This window comes from Oculina patagonica, chromosome 9 (genome assembly GCF_052425735.1).
Source record: "Oculina patagonica isolate OP01 chromosome 9, crgOcupat, whole genome shotgun sequence".
NCBI lineage: Eukaryota > Metazoa > Cnidaria > Anthozoa > Scleractinia > Oculinidae > Oculina > Oculina patagonica.
In genome coordinates this window covers 31,362,191-31,385,634 of record NC_135766.1, presented here as the reverse complement: position 1 = coordinate 31,385,634, position 23,444 = coordinate 31,362,191, and the positions used below count along the sequence as shown (strand labels likewise).

The window sequence follows — 23,444 nt, the reverse complement described above, 5'->3', positions numbered from 1 at the left end:
CAGTCTAATGCTGTGAAAATTGAATCAGTCTAATACTGTGAAAATTGCGCCAGTCTAAATACTGTGAAAATTGAGTCAGTCTAATACTGTAAAAATTGCGCCAGTCTAATACAGTGAAAATTGCGCCAGTCTAAATGCTGTGAAAATTGTGGCAATCTAAATACTGTGAAAATTGCTCCAGTCTTTATACTGTGAAAATTACTCTAGTCTAAATGCTGTGAAAATTGTGGCAGTCTAATAATGCCAAAATTGTGGCAGTATAAATACTGTGAAAATTGCGCCAGTCTAAATACTGTAAAAATTGCGCCAGTCTAATACTGTGTAAATTTCCCCAGTCTAAATGCTGTGAAAATTGCGCCAGTCTAAATGCTGTGAAAATTGTGTCAGTCTAATACTCTGAAAATTGCGCCAGTCTAAATACTGTGAAAATTGCGCCAGGCTAATACTGTGTAAATTTCCCCAGTCTAAATGCTGTGATAATTGCGCCAGTCTAAATGCTTATAAAATTGTGGCAGTCTAATTCTGTGAAAATTGCGCCAGTCTAAATACTGTGAAAATTGCGCCAGTCTAAATGCTGTGAAAATTGTGGCAGTCTAATTCTGTGAAAATTGCGCCAGTCTAAGTACTGTGAAAATTGCGCCAGGCTAAATGCTGTGAAAATTGCGCCAGTCTAAATGCTGTGAAAATTGCGCCAGTCTAAATGCTGTGAAAATTGTGGCAGTTTATTACTGTGAAAATTGCGCCAGTCTAAATGCTGTGAAAATTGTGGCAGTCTAATACTGTTACAATTGCGCCAGTCTAAATACTGTGAAGATTGCGCCAGTGTAAATGCTGTGAAAATTGCGCCAGTCTAAATGCTGTGAAAATTGTGGCAGTCTAATACTGTGACAATTGCGCCAGTCTAAATACTGTGAAGATTGCGCCAGTCTAAATGCTGTGAAAATTGCGCCAGTCTAAATGCTGTGAAAATTGTGGCAGTCTAATACTGTGAAAATTGCGCGAGTCTAAATACTGTGAAAATTGCTTCAGTCTACATACTATAAAAATTCGGCCAGTTTTAAAACTCTGAAAATTGCGCTGGTCTAAAAATTGTGAAATGCACCAGTCTAAATGCAGTGGACATTTGTTCCAGTACTGTAAAAATTGCGCCGAAATTTACATACTGTAAAAATTGTGCCACTCTTACAACTGTGAAAATTGCCCCAGTCTAAAAACCACGAAAATTGAGCCAGACAAAATACTGTGAAAATTGCGCCAGTCTAAATACTATGAAAACTGCGTCATTCTTTATGCTGTGAAAATTGCGTCAGTCTAGATGCTTATAAAATGCGCCAGTGTAAGCGTGACTGTGAAAATTGAGTCAGTCTTAAAACTGTGAATATTGCCCCAATCTAAAGTTAATACTGTGAAAATTTCCACAGTTTAAATACTGCGAAAATTACGCCAGTCAAAATGCTTTGTGAAATTGCGCTAGATTAAATACTGTTAATTGCGTCAGTCTAAAAACTGTGGATATTGCCCAAGTCTAAATACTGTGACAATTGCGTCAGTTTTAGTACTGTGGAAATTACACTAGTCTATACGCTGTAAAAAGTGTGCCAGTCTAAAAATCTGAAAATTGCATCAGTCTAAATACTGTGAAAATTACGTAGTCCATAAGCTCTGAGCTAGTCTTAAACTTTGGAAATTGAGCCAGTTTATGAACTCTGAAAATTGCGCCAGACTAAATACTTTAAGAATTTCGCCGATATTAATGCTATGAAAATTGCACCAGTGTCAAAATTGTAAACATTTGCGTCAGTTTATGAAAATCAAACATAACAGAACTAGTTAACAGAAATTGCCAATAATACTTTCGCATATTTGAGATACATAATTGCGCGCTATATTTCGATATAGTCGTGAAATCTTCGTCAGAGTATCAATTGCTGACACAAATAGGATTATGATCATAGTAAACGAACCATTCTCATTGTTGATTCCTCAGAGCTTGACACGTCTGTACTTCCTGATTTCGTTCTCGTTTTTACTCGTTTCGTTTAAACACATAAATTATCCCAAATTATACTGTTTTGATTGTCGTTCTTCGGGTCAGTAGCAGTCAAGTCACTAAGTGAGACACTTTACTTTCCAAGTTACAGCGTATTTGGTATATTTACTGAATCTGGCGATTGCAGTCAAGATGAAATATATCATATTTCATCTTATCTTCCTTAGTTGCTTAGCTAATATATCAGGTAATTATAACTATGTTTTACTCAAGAGTTTGTTCTCTTAAACGATACGTAAAGATGTTGCTTTTAAATTCCTAGTTCAGTGTTTATTTTTCTTCGAGCATTTCTTGCATCCTGACTTAATAATTCAAAGCTACGAAGCGTTGTTGTATCTCTTCAACAAAACTAGTGGAATTTCAAAGGCGACTTACGTTTACCCTTTTTTCATGTTATAGCTTTGAAGTCTAATCTACCCCGAGGGAAACTGGAAAACGATGTGCAAAGTACTGGTAAGCAAAGTGTATAATAATTCAAAACTTCTATATAACTTATCTGGCCTATTAGACGATTTTGATGGTCATAACTTATACATTAGTCTTCAAACTGCGAAAATTATGTCAGTTTTGATACTGCAAAAATTGCGCCATTCTAAAAAGAGTGAAACTTGCGTCACTCTAAAAACTGAAATATAATATATCGCGAAAATGCGCTAGTCTAAATACTGTGAAGATTGCGCCAGTCTAAAAACAGTGCAAATTGCGTCAGTCTAAATACAGTGAAAATTGCGCCAGTCTAGATGCTGTGAAAATTACATCACTCAAAAAGTCAAATAATTACGCAAGCCTAGTAGCGTGAAAAATTGCGCCAGACCAAAAACAGTTAAAATTGCGCAAGACCAAAAACAGTTAAAATTGCGCAAGACTAAAAAGAGTTAAAATTACGTATCCCAACAATAAACATTGCACCAGGGTAAATACTGTGAAAACTGAGTCAGTCTAAATACAGTGAAAATTGCGCCAGTTTAAATACTATGAAAATTTCGTTAGTCTAGATGCTGTAAAAATTGAGCCATTCTAGATATTGTAAAAATTTCGTCAGTCTAAATGCGTGAAAATTGCACCAGTCTAAATAATGTGAAAATTGTGTCAGTCTTAATACTGTGAAAATTGCGAATGTAAAAACAGTCAAAATTTCAGTAGTCTAAAAACAGTAAAAATTGCGTACGTCTAAACACTGAAAATTGTGCCAGTATTGTAACTGTGGAAAATGCGCCAGGCTAAATAATGTGAAAATTGCGTCAGTCTTGAAACTGTGAAAGTTTCGCCAGTCTAAATACTGTCGAAATTGCGCCAGTCCTAATACTTTGAAAATTGCGCCACACTAAAAAGAGTTAAAATTACGTCAGTCTCAACAATGAAAACTGCACCTGTTTAAAATCCGTGAAAACTGCGTTAGTCTAAATACGGTAAAAATTGCGCCAGTCTAAATACTGTGAAAATTGCGCCAGTCTGGATACTGTGAAGATTGCACCAGACTAAATACTGTAAAAATTGCGCCAGCCTAAATACTGTGAAATATGTGCCAGTGTAAAGATTGTGGAAATAAGGTCAATTTAAAAACTGTGAAAATTGGGCAACTCTAAATACACTGAAGATTGCGCCAGTCTTAAAACTGTGAAAATTGCGCCAGTGTAAATACTTTAAATATTGCGTTAGTCTAGATGCTGTGAACATTGCGCCAGTATAAATACTGTGAAAATTGCGTTAGTCTAGATGCTGTGAAACTAGTGCCAGTCAAAATACTGTGAAAATTGCGCCATTCCTAATACTTTGAAAATTGCGCCACACTAAAAAGAGTTAAAATCACGTCAGTCTCAACAATGAAAATTGCACCAGTCTAAAATCTGGGAAAACTGCGTCAGTCTAGATACCGTAAAAATATCAACAGTCTAAATACTGTGAAAATTGCGCCAGTATGGATATTGTGAAAATTCCACCAGAAAAATTCTGTGAAAATTGCGCCAGTCTAAAAGCCGTCAAAATTGCGCTAGACAAAAAACATGAAAATTATGCCAGTCTAAATACTGTGAAAATTGTGACAGTCTAAAACAATAAAACTGCGCCACATTAAAATAGTGAAAATTACGTCAGTCTCAACAATGAAAATTGCACAAGTCTAAATACTGTCAAAACTGCGAAAGTCTAAATGCTGTGAAAATTGCATCAATCTAAATACTGTGAATATTGCGTTAGTCCAGATGCTGTGAAATTGCGCCAGTCTAAATGCTGTGAAAAATGCGCCAGTCTAAATAAAATGAAAATTGCACCAGTCTAAATACTGTGAAAATTGTGCCAGTCTAAAAGCAGTTAAGATTTCGCCAGACTAAAGAGAGTTAAAATTACGTCAGTCTCAACAATGGAAATTACAGCAGTCTAAATACTGTGAAAACTACGTGAGTCTCAATATTGTGAAAATTGCGCAAGTCTGAATACTGTAAAAAATTGAACCAATCTAGATGCTGTGAAATTTGCGCCAGTCAAGATACTGTGAAATTTGCGCCAGTCTAAATACCGTGAAGATTGCGTCAGTCTTAATACTGTGAGAATTGCACCAGTGTAAATACTGTGAAACTGCGACAGTTTAAAAACCGTGAAATTGCGCCAGTCTAAATACTGTGAATTTTGCGCCAGTCTTAATACTGTGAAAATTGCGCCAGTTCAAATACCGTGAAATTGCGCCAGTCTAAATACTGTGAAAATTTCGGAAGTCTAAATACTGTGTGAGTCTTAATACAGTTAAAATTGCGCCAGTCTAATTACTGTGAAAATCGTGCCAGTCTAATTACTATTAGAATTGCGCCAGTGTGAACACTGTGAAAATTGCGCCAGTGTGAACACTGTGAAAATTGCGCCAGTTTAAAAACCTTGAAATTGCGCCAGTCTTAAAACTGTAATACATTTTTGAAAGTCTAAATACTGTGAAATTGCGTGAGTTTAAATACAGTTAAAATTGCGCCAATCTAATAACTATGAAATTCATGTCAGTCTAGAAACATTGAAAATTGCGTCAGTCTAAATACTGTGAAAATTACGCCAGTGTTAATACTGTGAAAATTACGCCAGTGTTAATATTGTGAAAATTGCGCCAGTCTAATTAAATACTGTGAAAATTGCGCCAGTGTTAATACTGTGAAATTTTCGCCAGTCTTAATACTGTGAAAATTGCGCCAGATTAAATACCGTGAAATTGCGCCAGTCTAAATACTGTGAAATTTGCGCCAGTCTAAATACTAATAAAATTGCGCCAGTCTAAATACTGTGAAAATTGCGCCAGTCTAAATATTGTGAAAATTGCGCCAGTCTAAATACTATGGAAATTGCGCCAGTCTAAATACTATGAAAATTGCGCCAGTCTAAATATTGTGAAAATTGCGCCAGTCTAAATACTATGAAAATTGCGCCAGTGTTAATACTGTGAAAATTACGCCAGTGTTAATAGTGTGAAAATTGCGCCAGTCTAATTAAATAGTGTGAAAATTGCGCCAGTGTTAATACTGTGAAATTTTCGCCAGTCTTAATACTGTGAAAATTGCGCCAGTTTAAATACCGTGAAATTGCGCCAGTCTAAATACTGTGAAATTTGCGCCAGTCTTAATACTGTGAAAATTGCGCCAGTTCAAATACCGTGAAATTGCGCCAGTCTAAATACTGTGGAAATTTCGGAAGTCTAAATACTGTGTGAGTCTTAATACAGTTAAAATTGCGCCAGTCTAATTACTGTGAAAATCGTGCCAGTCTAACTACTATTAGAATTACGCCAGTGTGAACACTGTGAAAATTGCGCCAGTTTGAAAACCTTGAAATTGCGCCAGTCTTAAAACTGTAATAAATTTTCGAAAGTCTAAATACTGTGAAATTGCGTGATTTTAAATACAGTTAAAATTGCGCCAATCTAATAACTATGAAAATCATGTCAGTCTAGAAACATTAAAAATTGCGTCAGTCTAAATACTGTGAAAGTTACGCCAGTGTTAATACTGTGAAAATTGCGCCAGTGTTAATACTGTGAAAATTGCGCCAGTGTGAATACTATGAAAATTGCGCCAGACAAAAAACAGTGAAAATTGCGTCAGTCTAGATTCTGTGAAAATTGCGCCAGTCTAAATACTGTGAAAATTGTACCAGTCTAAATACTGTGAAATTTGCGCCAGTCTTGATATTGTGAAAATTGCACCAGTTTAAATACCGTAAAATTGCGCCAGTCTAAATACTGTGAAATTTGTGCCAGTCTTAATACTGTGAAAATTGCGCCAGTCTTGATATTGTGAAAATTGCACCAGTTTAAATACCGTGAAATTGCGCCAGTCTAAATACTGTGAAATTTGTGCCAGTCTTAATACTGTGAAAATTGCGCCAGTTCAAATACCCTGAAATTGCGCCAGTCTTAATACTGTGAAAATTTCGGAAGTCTAAATACTGTGTGAGTCTTAATACAGTTAAAATTGCGCCAGTCTAATTACTGTGAAAATCGTGCCAGTCTAACTACTATTAGAATTGCGCCAGTGTGAACACTGTGAAAATTGCGCCAGTTTAAAAACCTTGAAATTGCGCCATTCTTTAAACTGTAATAAATGGTCGAAAGTCTAAATACTTGAAATTGCGTGAGTTTAAATATAGTTAAAATTGCGCCAATCTAATAACTATGAAAATCATGTCAGTCTAGAAACATTGAAAATTGCGTCAGTCTAAATACTGTGAAAATTACGCCAGTCTAAAAACCGTCAAAATTGCGCCAGACAAAAAACAGTGAAAATTATGCCAGTCTTAAAACAGTGAAAATTACGTCAGTCTAAATACTGTGAAAGTTGTGCCAGTCTGAAAACAATAAAATTGCGCCACATTAAAAACAGTGAAAATTACGTCAGTCTCAACAATGAAATTGCACAAGTCTAAATACTGTGAAAAATTGCGCCAGTGTAAATACTGTGAAATTTGCGCCGGTCTAAATGCTCTGAAAATTGCACCAGACTTGATACTTTGAAAATTGTACTAGCCTTTAGACTGTGTAAATAGCGCTAGTCTTAATACTGTGAAATTGGCGCCAGTCTTAATACTGTGAAAATTGCGTCAGTCTTTATACTGTGAAAATTTCCTTTGTCTAAAAACTATGAAATTTGCTTCAGTTAAATACTGTGCCCATTTCTATGGATATTGTGCCATTCTGAATACAGTGAAAATTGGCCCAGTATCAATCGCCAGTCTAAATCTGTGGAAATGGCGTCATTCTAAAAACTTTGAAAATTGTGTCTTAAAAACTGTGAAAATTGTACCAGTCTAAATTCTTTGAAAATAGCGTTAGTCTTTATACTGTGAAAATTGCGCCAGTCTTAAAAACTGTTATAATTTCGCCAGTCTAAATACTCTGGAAATTTTGCCTGTATAAATACTGTGAAAATTGTGTAAGTTTAAATACTGTAAAATTGCTTTAGTCTTTAAACTGTGAAATTTGTGTCAGTGTAAAAACTTAGGAAAGTTTGACAGTTCAAATACTGTTAAAATTGCGCCAGTCTACAAACTGTAAAAATTGCGCCAGTCTTAGTACTGTTAAAATTGCGCCAGTAAAAAATCCGTGAAACTCGCGATGGTTTAGATACTGTGAAATTTGCGCCAATTTAAATACTGTACGTGGAAATTGCGCCAGTCAAATACTTTAAAAACTGCAACTATTGTGTCTACTTTTCAGCTGTGTTGGTTTAATTAAATAAGACAGCGTCACTATTTTTAAAAAAATTAAAAGTGAATCTGAACCGTCACCAGCGCTTATCTGGGTGAAACGAAAATGTACAAACGAAAACACAAACAGTGGGCCAATCGAGCGAATTTGCTCTTAGTATAAGAACATGAAAGTCTTGCAACACCATAAAAAATTAGCGAAATTTATCTCTCAAGTTAGATCGACCAGTTCGTTTTTTCGGAGACAGTCACTTAAGCTTAAATTTCCTTGCAAATCTGATTTTTGGACCTTTAATGATTTTCAGTTCTTCATATCAGTAAATTTAAGTGTTCTTAAAAACTACACAGCGTGCCCTGATTTTCTAAGGGGAATACGTAAACAAAAAGCAGCTGATCGAGTTGATTAGAGTTGTTAAAACGAGGCAAGTAGTTTAATTGTTTCAGTAGGCACTTGAGAATATTGGAGTTATAAAACTTCCATTTTGTATTAATTTTAAGCCACATATCACGAAATATGTACCGTTTCAAGAGCTCGCGATTATGTTCTATCAGCGAGATCAGTCCGTCCCCCGATTGACCAAAATATTAATTGCGCTGAAACAAACTATAAAACTATGACTTTGTATTTTTTTACACACTTCGGATTACTTGGTATGGGGTGGGCACACACTCGGAAATTTCTGATAAAGAAAATTGAACAGCGGAGTTGTTCAATTGTTCAGAAAATTGAAAAGAGCCATCTAAAACTTCAATCAGCAGAAAATTAATTAAGCGCAAAAGCTGTTAGTTTGTCCTTGTTTGTCTTCAGATTAATGTTTGCCCCCCTTCGAAGACGAACTTTGAAAGACTACATCATTTAAAGACCACAAGAAACAATGGTTTATTAGGGAATTTACCTAAAGTTCGATTAGAATTTGGGAAATGAGCTTTTCGTAACAGAGAGCTAAGACTTCCAACGAACTGCCAGTTGAACTAAGATATTTTACATCCAGACTTATTAAATTTTAAGAAATATTTTATCTTTAAAACTAGGAACTTGTCTTTTTTTTAAAAAAATTTAAGTAATCATTTTAACTTTTTTTAAAAACAATTTTAAGTACTTTTATTTATAGTCTTTTGACATATCTGTAGTTTTTAATATTTTGAGCTTTTATTTTTGCATTCATTAATAGCTGTTTCCTTTTTTTTCAGGACCCCTTTGATAACGGTGTATCACAAACACTGATGGGTTTTCCTGTATAAATATTTGCAATTATCATAATTAATGATTTAATTGGGAAAACCAAAGAAATTTGCGAACTTCAATTAGAACACAATGGCTATTGAAATACTACATAACAAAACTGTACACTTACTTTGACTGAGCTGAAATATTAATGTAGCTTACACCCGCTTTCAGTGTTTAATACGTGCATAGCGGCTTTTTATCGACATCCATCTTTCAACGTGCTAAACAAACAACACGGATTTTTTTTTACCGCCAATCACAGCTCACTAACATTGTGTGATAATTTGCATGGAACCAACAACCGTATGCATCGGTTTTGATTGGCTCATTTTGAAAAGCCGTCGAAATATTAAAGACGCTGTCTAAAGATGATGTCGAAAGATGGATGTAGAAAGATAGCTATGTACGTAACACTGAAAGCGGGTGAAAGGTATTATCATAGTTCATTTGTTATCACTATTTAACTCGTTACATTTCAACTTTGCCTTTTTTTTCTCATTAGGAGCTCAGAGAGGGAAAACAGTTATTCAGCCTGTAGGAAACGATGGTTTTCATTGCCAGGAAATTCTGTTCAACAGCAATTTTTCCAGCGGATCCCCCGTGCGAGTGTTCATCTCCATCAATCATGAAAACAAATCATCAGGCGTTCATGATCCTGCTTTCATTTGGGTGGCAGATGTGACAACGAGCCGTTTTACGGCTTGTCTTGTGAAAAGTGGCCGGGGCTCTGGGCAGAACACCAATATCGATTGGCTTGCATTCCAAGGTTTCCAGTCGGGAGTTTATCACGGATCGACAAGTTTTGCCCTTTTTACCACTGAAATAAAATGTCGTCGAGTGACATTTCCAAAGGTAGAAGCAATTTTTGCATTATATCATTAACATAACAAAACCAAGACTTGTCTTCCTAACACGGTGTATTTTTTGTTGTTGTTGTCATTAGCCTTTTTCAGAGGTACCTAAAGTTCACGTGACTGTCCAGCACGTAGCTCCAAACCAAAAACAGGACGCCATGATCATTTGGACCGAAAGCGTTTCGACGAGTCACTTTGAAGTCTGTTTACTCGAGTCAAGAAGATTCGATGGGCCTCACAACAACATCGCAGTGGTATGTCGCGAAAAAAGACATGATTGCATTTAGTTTTACTAGTATTTCTTATTAAAATTTAACAAATTCATGTCCAAAAATTCACGATCGATAACATTTGTGTTCTGACAACTACCGAAAATATTTTTCCTTGATGTTATATAGATCGTAACATTTACTACATTTCGTCTTCACTTCAGTTATGTCGGTAAGAAAGCGTTCAATGAAACTAAACAAGCGTGCTTGACCATGATATAAATTGAATTTTAAAATTTCGGAATTCTGATCATAAATACAAATTCCAAAAAAAGTATCAAATCTGTGGATACCTTAAAACGAACTATGTTAATTTGGTATATTTATTTTTATTTATTTATTTATTTTTTGTCTTTTTTTTCTATAGAACTGGATGGCATTTGAACATTTTTCGTCGTTGTTGCAAGCTAAAGAGTCCTCTGAGATTGTGATCGCTGATAGTGAAGTACCGACTGCAGAAAACAATTACGCCCTCTGTAAGGTATGTATGTACCCGTATCTAAGCATCGGTCAGAAATCACATCGGGAAACAAAAATTACTGGAAGTAATATCGATTCAGCAAACAATGCAATGATGTTAGTTTTTTTTCTACTGCCCTGTTATCTCTTTCATTTCTTCTCTTTTTTGCCAGAAAAGTAGTTTTAATGGAGAAGTTCACTCCAGAATGGCCATTTATTACCTTTACGCCAATAAAAAGTTTAAACAAAGATATGTTATTCACCAAAATTTCAGCCTCCAATGTGCGCTTTAACCCTACGAAATGTTTCCCAAAACTCGACAACTGAACGCCGCCATCTTGGAGCTGGTAATGTATGCGTGACATCAAAGAGCTCAGCCTGCAGTTTGGCGGGGAAATTAAAATACTCGAAACTCTTTGTTTCTTCGTAGTTGCTTTTGTTAATCAAAATGCCTGTTTGTGCAGCTCCATTTTGCTCAAACAGAGCTCCAAAAAATTCAAAAAACAAGGAGTTTTGACAATAAAAATATTCCCCCAAACTTCAGGCTGAGCTCTTTGACGTTACGCAGTTGTCAAGTTTGGGAAATATTTTGTAGGGTTATAGCAATTGTTGGAGGCTGAAATTTTGGTGAATAACATATCTTTGTGTACACGTTTTATTGGCGTAAAGAAAATAAATGACCATTATGGAGTGAACTTTTCCTTTAAGTGTACCAGAACAATGACCGCAAGTTGTCGTGTAAAGGAATAAGGGAAAACTTTGATGGACGTAAGTTATGCATGTTCTCAGCGTACAAGTCTTATAATAGTTTGGTTCTTACTACTCACTACTGGTTTTGCAGAATGTTACCTTTGCTACTCCGTTTTTCACTGCACCTGTGGCACTCATAACTGTTCGCAATGGTGGCAGCAACAAAGCCCACGCGGTCTGTCGTAAGAAATGTCCTTTAAGCAGTTGGCTGGAGGTAGAGTTTATTGCTGTAAATTAGCTCAGATATATCTATTGACAATGATAACATTGGAATGAAATGTTAAAAAGATGACTTTGAAATTTAAATGTTAAAATGATGACTTTTAAAAAGGATCAACAAATTAGGAATATAATAAGATAGGAAAAGGTGCTGTGCAGTCAAAGTGCTTGATTAAAAAAATCAATTGTTTTATTCGTCACAACAAAATATTAGGTGGATAGGAGAACGTTTACAAGCTTAGTTTAATTATTTTGCTTAACTCTTCCTACAAATACGCTAAACCAACGAATTGCATTTAAATTTATACTCGCTATGTGCTTTCTACCATTTATTATAGGAAGTGACAACCTCCTATCTCCGTGTGTGCGTCAGAGATATGGCAGGATTCAGCGGCCAGAGAAGCCATGTAATTGTCGACTACTTGGTTATCGGAGGTAACCACAGCTCCTGTTCAATACTGGTGAAAAATAAACGATCTTCTCAACACCGAGTATCGATCTTCACGTATTTTAAGTGGTTTTATCATTTGTACATCTTCCTATGAAAAATAGATTTTAACAATAGTTTTAATCATCCATTTCTAGATCACGACCCCTGCACAAATGTGACCTGCAAGTACCACAGTCACTGTGTAGCCTCGTCTCCACGCCAGTTTACTTGTGTCTGTGAAGACAATTGTCCTTCATACGAAGAGCAGGTCTGCGCGTCCAACGGTCGTACATTTAAAAATTTGTGCCTGTTACAGCAGAAAATATGTAGGACCCGTGGAAATTATACAAAATATCATCCTGGAAGCTGTACAGGTATATTTTTAATATTATTTTAACTTTCCGGCGCACCTAGATTTAATGGCTTGTAGTAATATAAGACGGACAGACCTGAAGAGCGACAGAAAGACCGAAAAAAGTTAAGAAAAAAGAGTAGGAAAATATATTAAAGGAAAAAAGTTATAACGGCTTAACGTCACAACAAATTGGTTCGACAGCAGTGACCTTTAAACTGTTCTCTGGAAAACGGCAAATTTGATGCATTTTCTTCGAGCTGTTTTACGCGTCTAGCCCAATAGTCCCTAGATTGTTTGCGGTCTATAGTTGTTGTTGTTGTTGTTTTTAAGAAGAAAAAACACAAGACTTTTTTTTTTGTGAATTTTTTTTTTTAATTCATTGCTTACAAACCCCCCCAAAAAATAGTTACAACGCTTACAAAAAAAACTCAAAAATACAACAACAAAAAAAGCTACTTACAAAGCTTACGAATAGAAAACTACTTACAATGCTAAAAAGAAAAGAAAAACTCACGTTACAAAAGTTGCACTAAGTATGCTATAACTTTACTTACAATGCCATTACACAATTCTTTTGTTTAATTACATTACAATACAACGCATGCCACGGTACTACCACTATTTTCCCTAACATTTAAGGTTACACGCTCAAGGGCTCAGGAGACTTGATCCAGCGAGGATAGAAAAGGCTTCCATTTTTTTGTGTTGCTTGGTATATTTTTTTCTAATTGATGTATATGTTTTAGATAAAACAAGAAATTGTTTTGGGTTGGGTGACGTTCTTTCGATCGACATGTCCAAATGTAGTGTTTAGCGATGAGGCAACAAAAATTTATTTGGAGTTTAAAATTAGAGCTGTCAGGGATAAGACCTAAAGCGGTTTCCATAGATAGATGATTGTCAAGTGAAAGTGTCCGACACGACTGCAGCCATACGGAAAGATTCTGCCAAAACGTTTTTGTTTTTTCGCATTGCCAGAAAAGGTGCATGAGATCTTCCTTTTCATTATGGCAAAAGGTGCATTTTCCGTCCTCTCTAAAGCCGATTTTTTGCAGATAGCTATTAGTCGATAGCCGCCTGTGTAAAAATCTGAAATTAAAATCTATTAGTTTAGAGCTCCGTGTGCACACGGCGGGTGTCTGATACACCTTCTTCCAATCAACATTTTTATTGGTTGTAGAACCAATATCTTTATGCCACTTCTTTTGACATGTTATTGGTTGTTCTCCTTTGTCCGATATAAGTTTCTGGTATACAAGTCTTGACGGTTTTTGGTTTTCTAGAAATTTTTTGAAGAGACTTACGTATTTTAAATGTGTTTCTGGGATTTGTCTCTGTAAAAGTTTTACTGCGGAGATTATTCCAAAAAAAGTTAGTGGTTTAACTTGAAGTTCGTATTTACTTTGAAAATTGACGAGCGAAATTAAGTTATGAGAATAATCCATTAAATGCTTTATTTGTGTTACACCTTTGAATTTGAAAGCAAATCTTTACATAGTACTGGTGCATTGTTTATTCTTATTAGCGAGTTTTGCCAAAGAGGCATGGAAAAAAAGTGATCTTTAGACACAATTTTTCCTTCAAAGAAAGTCTCTGACCATATTTCCATAACTTCTTTAACAAATGGATCCTCAATTCGTAAGTTATTTATATCCTTTTTGCTAAGATTTCCTTTAAAAATAGCACGGCCTCCATACTTTCCGAGCTCTAAATTAAAGATGTTGTTTTTCCATTTGCTATCATTTTTGGAATCCAGATATTTTTTAATCCATGTGGCTTTTAATGATTTGTTAAAAGATGCAATATCAGTCATTTTGAGTCCTCCGTCTAAATAGTCGTTGATCATGACAGCGCGCTTAATCTTATCGCCTTTATCGTTCCATAAAAAAAAAAACTGAAAAAAAGCTTGTTGATTTCCTTGATTGCTTGGTGGTTTGTTTGCAAAGGTGATAGGATGTATACAAGTTGAGATACTACTAGGCTTTTCAAAACTGCTATCTTCCCTAATAAACTAAGTCGTCGGAATTTCCAACATCCTAAGATAGATCTAATTTTCTTCAGTTTATCCTTATAATTCAGGGAGATCGTCATATCTTGATCCATAGTAAACCAAACACCTAATGCTTTAACTTTTTCATTTTTCCATTGGAAATTTTTTTCGGGACATAATTTTAACTTGCAGTTTCTTTGGGAGCCTATCCATAGAGCTTCTGTTTTCCTGTCATTTAGCTTGATCCCAGATATTTTACCAAAAGCCTCTATCCAAGACAACGAGATTTTAAGAGATTGTTCGGAGCCATCTAAAATGAGTGTCGTATCATCTGCATATTGGCTTAGTTTGAGTTCAGTATCATGTATTTTGATGCCCCTAATTTCTCTTTTGTTGCGTATGGCTTCAGCGAGTATTTCTACAGATAGTATAAAAAGATAGGGTGACAAAGGGCAACCCTGCCTTACTCCTCGACTTAGTTCAAAGAAATTGCTCGCCCATCCATTGTTTAAGATACAGCTTTCAGTACTACAGTAAAAAAGTCTTACCCAGTTTAACAATGAGGGTCCGAAGCCGAAATGCAGAAGGGTTTTATTGATAAATGACCATTCCAGAGTATCGAAAGCTTTTTCAAAATCTAGAAAAAGAAGAAGCCCAGGGATTTTTTTGTTCGCTGTATAGTTGATGACGCTATCTATCGTGCGTATGTTATCGCTAATACATCTGCCCTTAATGAAACCCGACTGATCGTCTGATATAAGCTCAGGTAACACTGTTTTAATGCGGTTTGCAACTGCTTTTGATGCGATCTTATAATCACAATTTTCATAGTGTTAGTGGGCGCCAATTTTTAATCAAGTTGGGATCAGCATCTTTCTTTGGTATAAGTTTAATAATTCCACGCCTTTGTGATATAGTGAGTTTTCCTGTTTCATAGGAGAAGTTTAAACATTTATAAGGCTTTCTTCTATGTCTTCCCAGAAGAACTTGTAAAATTCACATGGTAGTCCGTTTGTACCAGGTGACTTTTCTGAGGCCATAGTTTTTAATGCTTTTAAGCATTCTTTAGAGCTTAGGAGGCCCTCGCAAAAGAGTTGGTTTTCCGTATTTAATACTTCTCGTGCTTGTGAAAAAAACTCTTCCGGGTAATCGTTAACTTGTATTTTTGAGCTATAGAGATTTTTATAAAAACCCTCGCACTCATGTAAGATGTCCCTGTCTGATTGAATATAGTCTTGATCATTTATTTTCAATTGAGTAATTGTTCCTTGTTTAAAATGTCTCTTTTCTAGGTTGAGAAAATATTTAGAATTTTTTTCACCTTCGTTATACCATTGAGACTTGGATCTTAAAATCGCCCCTTTTGTTTGGTATTCAATTATAGTTTCTAGTTCACGTCTTTTCTTTTCTAATTCTGACCACAAATGTTGGCTGTCGTCCACACGTGTATTAGCAAACTGTTCCTCCAGGTTTTTAATTGATTTTTCAATATCGTCTTGTTTTTGTACAAGCCTTCTCTTTTTAGTTTTTTCATAATTAATTGATACTTCTCTGATTCATTTTTATCATTTCCCATAATAGACCAGGGGTGATAGTGCTATCATATTCCTCTTTAGTTCGAGTTATAATTGTTCTAATTTGGTTTGCGTATCCTTCATCCTTCAGAAAAGAGGTGTTTAGTTTCCAAAAACCTCTTCCTCTTGAATTATTGTGTAAAGATATTTGCAAGGTGATCATTGAATGATCTGTTTTGTAACCAGGGACAATATCTGTATTAACAACGTTACAAAGTGTGCTTTTGTTGACGAGAAAAAATCAAGCCTGCAATGTATTTCCGGATTTCTTTTCCTCCATGTATAGCGTCGTAGTTCAGGGTTTGAACTCTCCAGACGTCAATCAAATCTAACTCTTCAGAGAAGCTGTTTATGACTTCCAGCGATTTTTACGGGTTTTAGCAAGGCCACCTTTCTTATCTTTTTCAACATCAAGCACTAGGTTATAATCTCCTCCTGCTATAATCTCGTCACATTTGAAATCGACTATGTGCTCAAAGACATTTGTAAAAAAGTTTGGATTGTCATCGTTTGGAGCATATAAATTCACCAAAGTTAATTGTTTCCCATTTGTTTTTATATCACAAATAATAAAGCGTCCCTCGGGATCACAGTATGATCTCAAAATTTGAAAGGCGAAATTATTGTTAAACAAAATCATAACGCCTGCCTTTCTGCTAGAGCAGCAGCTGAAAAGAGCTTGATACCCCCATTCTGCTCGGTAATCATGCATATTGTCTTCAGTACAATGCGCTTCTTGAATGAAATATATGGCCAATTGTTTTTTCCGAAGCCAATTGAAAAGTTCCCGTCGCTTAATCATGTCTCCTAACCCCCTTGCGTTTATTGATGCAATTCTAAGATCCATTCCTTTTGTTTTTGTGTTGAGAAAAGAGCGTGGCAGTTTTCGCCCGAAACAAAAGCGCTGTAATTAGTTATTCTGATTTCAGCTAACAAAAAAAGAAATTTGTATTTAGTGCAAAGTAACGCGTAAAGAAATTGATAAACACACCACATAAAACGAAAACGAAAGCGAGAAGTGTACATTTATGCCTACTTAGTAAAAAGTGTTCACTTACTGGGTGAGCTTTATGTATCTAAACAGGCCACTAACCGCAAATTATAGACTAAACAAAGCCAAAAACAAATTTTAAAGCTCCCGTGGTGTTAAAGGAATAGCTATGCTACAAAGCGGAAGAAGTTCTGATCAGAGCTTAAGAGGAAATTTCGACTCAGACCGAGCGGGCAGTGGCACAAAAGTTGCACATCAGAATTTTTGATATGCCGCCCAAAGAAAGCCTATGGTAGGCCTAGAAACGTGGTGGGATTTTTTTCTTCAAATATTTTTTCAACCGGTCAAAAACTTACAAAACCGTTATGAACCCCAGTGTCTTCTTAAACACACAAAATAAACATGACTAATACCGTGTCGTAAACTTCGCACTGGCTCATTCGCATTAAATGAAACCCCGTTTTTGAGCCTAGAAATGGACTATTGAAGTGTTTATAAGTCATTTGAGTCCAATCTTTCTTCTGTAAGTTAATTGCGAAGGTCACGGCGAGCCACTGAAAACCACTAAAATTCGGTTGCTCGTAATTCTTAATTTGACGCTCTTTTTCGAGAAAGAATTACTCTACCCGGTAAAACTCTAAATAACTTGAATTTCAGATATTTTGAAAGGGGAAATGCCATTCTAAAACATAGTGTAAAAATTTATTTCGGGCTCTTTATACGCGCTGAGTGCGAACGCTCTCAAAATACTTATAATTACAAAATTATCTGTCACTGAAACGTAAACAATACCCACATTCTTCCGGCCTGAGAGTCCAAAGCGTCTTCTTCTGAGTCTTTCCTCCGTTTTCTACTAGTATTTAGATGTAATCTACAGCAGAAGCTCCCTGTTAAGATCATCCTGAACACCATATCTTCCAAATATCGAGAATAAAGCGAATTTCGAATCCTATCGCCATCTTTAATAGCGATCAGTCTTCAACATTCAAGCGTGCTGTCGACGACTTCAGTACATCTCCGTGTTGACATTCAACATTCGACCACTCTCAGGTCTGCCATGATATATTCCCATCTCTTGTTAAACAGCTGTCGAATAAATATACCCTTCTTGTATCAACATTTTGATTTCTCGACCGAAATACCGGTCCGTCCGTTCATTTCTTCATGGTCAAGAACAACGCACTGGAACCAGGCAAACTGTTGTTCTCCGATTACATGTTGACTAAACTTGCGTGTCACGCAATCCCTTTCCTTAGTCACTCGGTTGTTTTTTTGTTACACGATTTCCATAAATGAATTAAAGTCATTAAAAACACCCGATAATTCGAAAGATCAGGACGTCTAAATTAAATATTCTGGTTAACGCTGTGCCAACATCCCTTTGTGACCCTTCACGAAAAAATCGTAAACTAGTCCTGATCGTAAACAGACTTACCTTATTATAGGAATATAACGAAGCATTTTAACAACGCGAACAAAATATACGCGTAATAAAATTAACGCGAATTTAAGAAATGTTCTGGTTAAATGCTTATAGTAAACGTGTTTATATTAATTAACATCAATAAAATTAACGCGAATTTTTGAAATTCGCGTTAATAACATGTATCGTTAATTTCCTATAATAAGGTATGTAAAGGTTTAATATAGCGCTCATTGTTTCACTATACTCAATCAACTAAAGGTTGAAACAATATATGGTAAACCATTATTTGCAAGAAACAGAATCTTGGCCAAAATGATATTTTCAACAGATGGCTTGGCCCACACCATCGCCGCTGACCCACTAACCCCTGCCTACACGACGACGAGCGGTACTCCGCCTGAGGTCCAGATCATATGTCCTTTTGTGAAAACAGGTATACAGCAATACAGCAAACAGAGACCTTGCCCTGTTAACTATTGTATTGAGGTATCCAGAACGACATCTTCACTTTGGGGCGGAGCCTCCCGTGGTTGGGTAAGTGGTGATTGGTCAAAGACATTGCGAAAAAAAAATAGATCGATCATTTCGGTCAATACGATTTGAAAGGCACTGCCTTTTTTCTTCAGGCACAACCATGGGCCCCTACCTGGCACAACTGTCTCACGGCATATAGTCCTACATATCTTCCGATCCAGTTAAAATAACTGCCGTATTCTATCGAATAAGCGCCGTCCCCGAATAAGCGAAGCATTTGAATAACGCCGCATTTGGGACAAAATAAGCGCCTCCTCCGAATAGAAGAGTCCCGATGGGGTGCTTATTCGAAGAATTCCCTTTGACCGACAATGGAACTCTAAAACACTTAAAGTGAATATATTACACCATTATTCGATCATCAAGTGCTCTGTCCAGAATTATTACAGTACGTAGTTTTGTTGTGAAGGCCGTTCATGAACTTTACCGTTACACCAAGCCCAATTTCTCTCTTTCTTTTTCCGGGTACCTGTGCAAGTAGTCTGTTTTCAGTGTTTGCTTTGTTTCAAAAGTGGTGTCCTCAAATTACCCCCCCTCCCCCCAACCCCCCGCGAATTAGCGCCGCATTTAAGACCTGAATAGGGTATACATTCCCTGAAACTAGACTTATCACTCATCACATGGAAACGTCATCCACAGTCCAGTTGACCAACCAACATCTCCAAGTACACAAATCGTTAGTGCGCTAGACTCTTGGTCGACCGGCCCGTATTCGAGCCCTGGCCGGGATCATTGCAATATGTTTTTGGGCAAGACAAATTTTTTTCCCACAGTGCTGTCTCCACCAAGATGTGTATGTTGAGGAGGAAGGAGAGGATACTGTGATGGACTAGCATCTTATTTTGTAGGAGTAAAATACTCCTACTATATATTGAAACTGGAAGAAGCTCCGGCCTGACGGGCCACTAGCCCGGGGGGGGGGGGGGGGCTCCCCTATATGGCCTATACAGGGACGTGCCGCTGGATAGGGTATGGTTTTTGACTCCTCCGGTCTTCAACAGGGTATATAATTTCAAGCTCCTGTCCTAAACAGGGCCTGAATCTGTCCTAGACAGGGTATGGCTGCAAGACTGTCGTCCATGTATTTACATTGTTTTCGCTTTCACTGCAATAAAAAAGCATTATTTTATTCGGTGGGATAGGTGTTTCGGCATTTCAATGCTTCAAACGTCGCGTATGGGACGCAATCACAATAAAGCGTAAATGATTGTTGATGTTGTCCTTTGTCCTAAATAGGGTCTTAGAATAGGGGGTGTTGTCCTACACAGGGTAGGTATTTTAAGTTTTTATTGTCCTAAACAAGGTCAGGGTTTCAAACTTCCAGCAGCACCCCTATACCTAAACTTAGGTCAAGAACCCGGGGTTCTTGACCTAAGTTTAGGTATAGGGTTTCCAAACCACCGTCACGGATATAATATTCTTTGTTTTAACTTGATGAATTATTAATGAGTTTGAGAAAGAAAAAGTAACAAGGGGCAAAAACGAAATAGTATGTTTTACTCTACCAATTGCTCTTTATGAAATGTCGAAAGGGGTAAGGAATTATCCCTTATATTACTTTTCTTTTAATCCACCAAACACCGGGCAGTCGATCTATCTAAATATTCTAAATTGTTTTCTTTTATTTAAAGCCGAATGGACCCCTGTCGAAAGTGAAAATTAAATTAAAGTAGAATTACGTGTCACTTCTGGAGCTACGTAAAAAAGGCAACATCCTCAATTTAATTGATGGTTTATACACGTTTTTATTTCGTCAGGTAGCGAAAAGAAAGTTTTATTTTGTCTTCAAAATATAAAAGAGCAAGGATAGTAAGGATCTGGACCTTGGGTTGAGCTCATGGGGGGTACTCGGGATTTCAAATGACGGGTATGATCGAATGGGAGCGAAAATCATGACCCAAAAAATCCCTGAGGCTTCCAACAAAACCCAAAAAAACCCTGGACCAAAAACCAACCCCCAAAAAATCCCATTTCAAATTTCTAAGCCACGAAATAAATCAGAAAGGGGGAATATAAGATATAACACACAAAAAAAAAAACACATTAGAAACACGTTGAGTGTTTGTACTTTATTCACAGAACTATGTGGTCAAAGCATTGCCACGAATTTTGAGATTGTTTGTAATACCCCCAAAAATCCTTAGTTAAATCAAGCCACCCAATAAAATACTTGCCAAATTTTGCTACCCAAAAAAATCCCGGAATCGAAAATTTCAAACCCAAAAAAATCCTTCGATCATCCCCGTAACTTTAAATCCCGAATACCCCCCCCCCCCTCAACTGGGGGGTTGAGTGCTTTCGGTGAGGTGTAGCGGAGAGGGGGAGGGGTGATGGAGTGGGTTCAGCACTTGCGATAACAATATTATTTTGGACAAGACGTTGCCGCTCAGAAATGATTTGCCGTTAATTTAACCTTTGGTTGTTTGCATATTGTAAAACAACTGCTGTAGAGGCTTCTATTTTGATTGTTTTTCGTCGAAACTGTGCCATAATCCCCCTACTTGTTTTAGGTAGATGGAAAGGGTCGAAAAGAATTTCAACTTGAGAAACTCTGCCGAAATTTTTCACGTTCTCACTAAAGTTCTCACATTTTTTTCCGAAAAGGATCATAATTGTTCTTTTTTCAACAACTCGGCTGGGTTATTTTTAAAAGAACAATCATGATCGGTTTTGGAAACAAAAATGCCAGAACTTTAATGAGAACTTGAAAAATTCCGGCGGAGTTTTTCAAGTTGAAATTCATTTCGACCCTTTCCATCCACTTCCCCTTAAACACAAAACAATTAATTTAGACGTCCTGATCTTTCAAATCATCGTGTTTTTTATTTCATTTATGGAAATCGTGAGCAAAAACCTACCGAGTGACTAGTACGAAAGCGATTGCGTGACACGCAAGTTTCAAATTAGTCAACATGTCATCGGAGAACAACAGTTTGTCCGGTTTGTTTCCGACCATGAAGAACTGAACGGACCGGCATTTCGGTCGAGAAATCAAAGGATTGATACAAGAAGGGTATATTTATTCGACGGTTGTTTAACAAGAGATGGGAATATTTCATGGCAGACCTGAAAGTGGTCGAATGTTGAATGTCAACACGGAGATGTACTGAAGTTGTCGACAGCACGCTTGAAGACTGATCGATATTAAAGATGGCGATAGGATTCGAAATTCGCTTTACCCTCGATATTTAGAAGATATGGTGTTCAGGATGATCTTAACAGGGAGCTTCTGCTGTAGATTACATCTAAATACTAGTAGAAAACGGAGGAAAGACTCAGAAGAAGACGTTTTGGACTCTCAGGCAGGAAGAATGTGGGTATTGTTTACGTTTCAGTGACAGATAATTTTGTAATTATAAGTATTTTGAGAGCGTTCGCACTCAGCGCGTATAGAGAGCCCGAAATAAATTTTTACACTATGTTTTAGAATGGCATTTCCCCTTTCAAAATATCTGAAATTCAAGTTATTTAGAGTTTTACCGGGTAGAGAAATTCTCTCTCGAAAAAGAGCGCCAAATTAAGAATTTCGAGCAACCGAATTTTAGTGATTTTCAGCGGCTCGCCGTGACCTTCGCAATTAACTTACATAAGAAGGATTGGACTCAAATGACTTATAAACACTTCAATAGTCCATTTCTAGGCTCAAAAACGGGGTTTCATCTAATGCGAATGAGCCAGTGCGAAGTTTACGACACGGTGTTAGTCATGTTTATTTTGTGTGTTTTAGAAGACACTGGGGTTCATAACGGTTTTCTAAGTTTTTGACCGGTTGAAGAAATATTTGAAGAAAAAAAAATCCCACCACGTTTCTAGGCCTACCATAGGCTTTCTTTGGGCGGCATATCAAGAATTCTGATGTGCAACTTTTGTGCCACTTATTTTTGTTTTCGCGCGGTATTAGTGGATCTTTGCTCTTAACTAATAATTAATTCTTTGCCTACTGGCCATAAACGTCCTTTAATAATTAATGTATCTGGCTGCGATTGGCTAAATGTCGCCGGGTTTCCATTTTTCCTTGCCTCTTTGAAGGTCTTCATCTGCTCTTTGCGTCGTTTGACAATTTCTGCTGGGTAGTCGCGAAACATTTGGAAGTTAGTGTCTTTCAATCGGCGCCCAAGCGAAAATATTTTCTGCACATCTTTATATCGCAGAAAGCGGGCCAAAATAGGTCGAGGCTCTCCATCTTTAGCCTTTCCATTGCGATGAACGCGTTGAATTTCTACAGATCTTGCGTCTAGAAAGCCCAAATCGCGTTCCAAAAACGACCTGAAGGTTTGTTTGACATCTTCAGCCTCCTCGGTTGGATCTTCAGCGATGTTTAAGAATTTGATGTTTTCCCTTCGAGAGTAAGCCTCTAGGTACAGGACTTTAGTTTTCATTTCTTTCAGCCCTTTTTTCGTTCTCTTTCACCGTTTCGTTGAGCTTGGCAATTTCAGCTTGTGCTTTTGCTAAATCTTTCTTCCGTTCACTCAACTGCGTACTGGTGAAGTTTGCACCATCTTTGATATCCGTTATTTCCTTCTCTGTTGTTTGTTTGAACCTTTCTAGAATTTCTGTGCGCTCTTCTAGTCTCTCTAGTTTTGTTTCAATGCTTTTGACGGATGATTCGATCACATCAAGCTTATTTAGCTTCTCTAGT

General features: G+C 36.8%; 1 protein-coding gene across 5 annotated transcripts in view; it reads left to right on the top strand.

Annotated features, from left to right (window-relative positions):
* The window catches only part of LOC144664627 (uncharacterized), a 65,019-nt gene that overhangs the window by 6,066 nt on the left and 35,509 nt on the right, over positions 1-23,444 (top strand). For 2 of the 5 annotated variants that reach the window (XM_078525780.1, XM_078525778.1), the window contains 7 exons: positions 2,450-2,503; positions 9,457-9,806; positions 9,898-10,062; positions 10,445-10,558; positions 11,378-11,500; positions 11,844-11,940; positions 12,091-12,309. In XM_078525780.1, the coding sequence (XP_078381906.1) occupies positions 2,450-2,503; positions 9,457-9,806; positions 9,898-10,062; positions 10,445-10,558; positions 11,378-11,500; positions 11,844-11,940; positions 12,091-12,309 (1,122 nt within the window). Of the gene's footprint in view, positions 1-2,116; positions 2,238-2,449; positions 2,504-9,456; positions 9,807-9,897; positions 10,063-10,444; positions 10,559-11,377; positions 11,501-11,843; positions 11,941-12,090; positions 12,310-23,444 lie in introns of those variants that run through there. The other 3 variants (XM_078525779.1, XM_078525781.1, XM_078525782.1) reach the window with 2 other exon arrangements.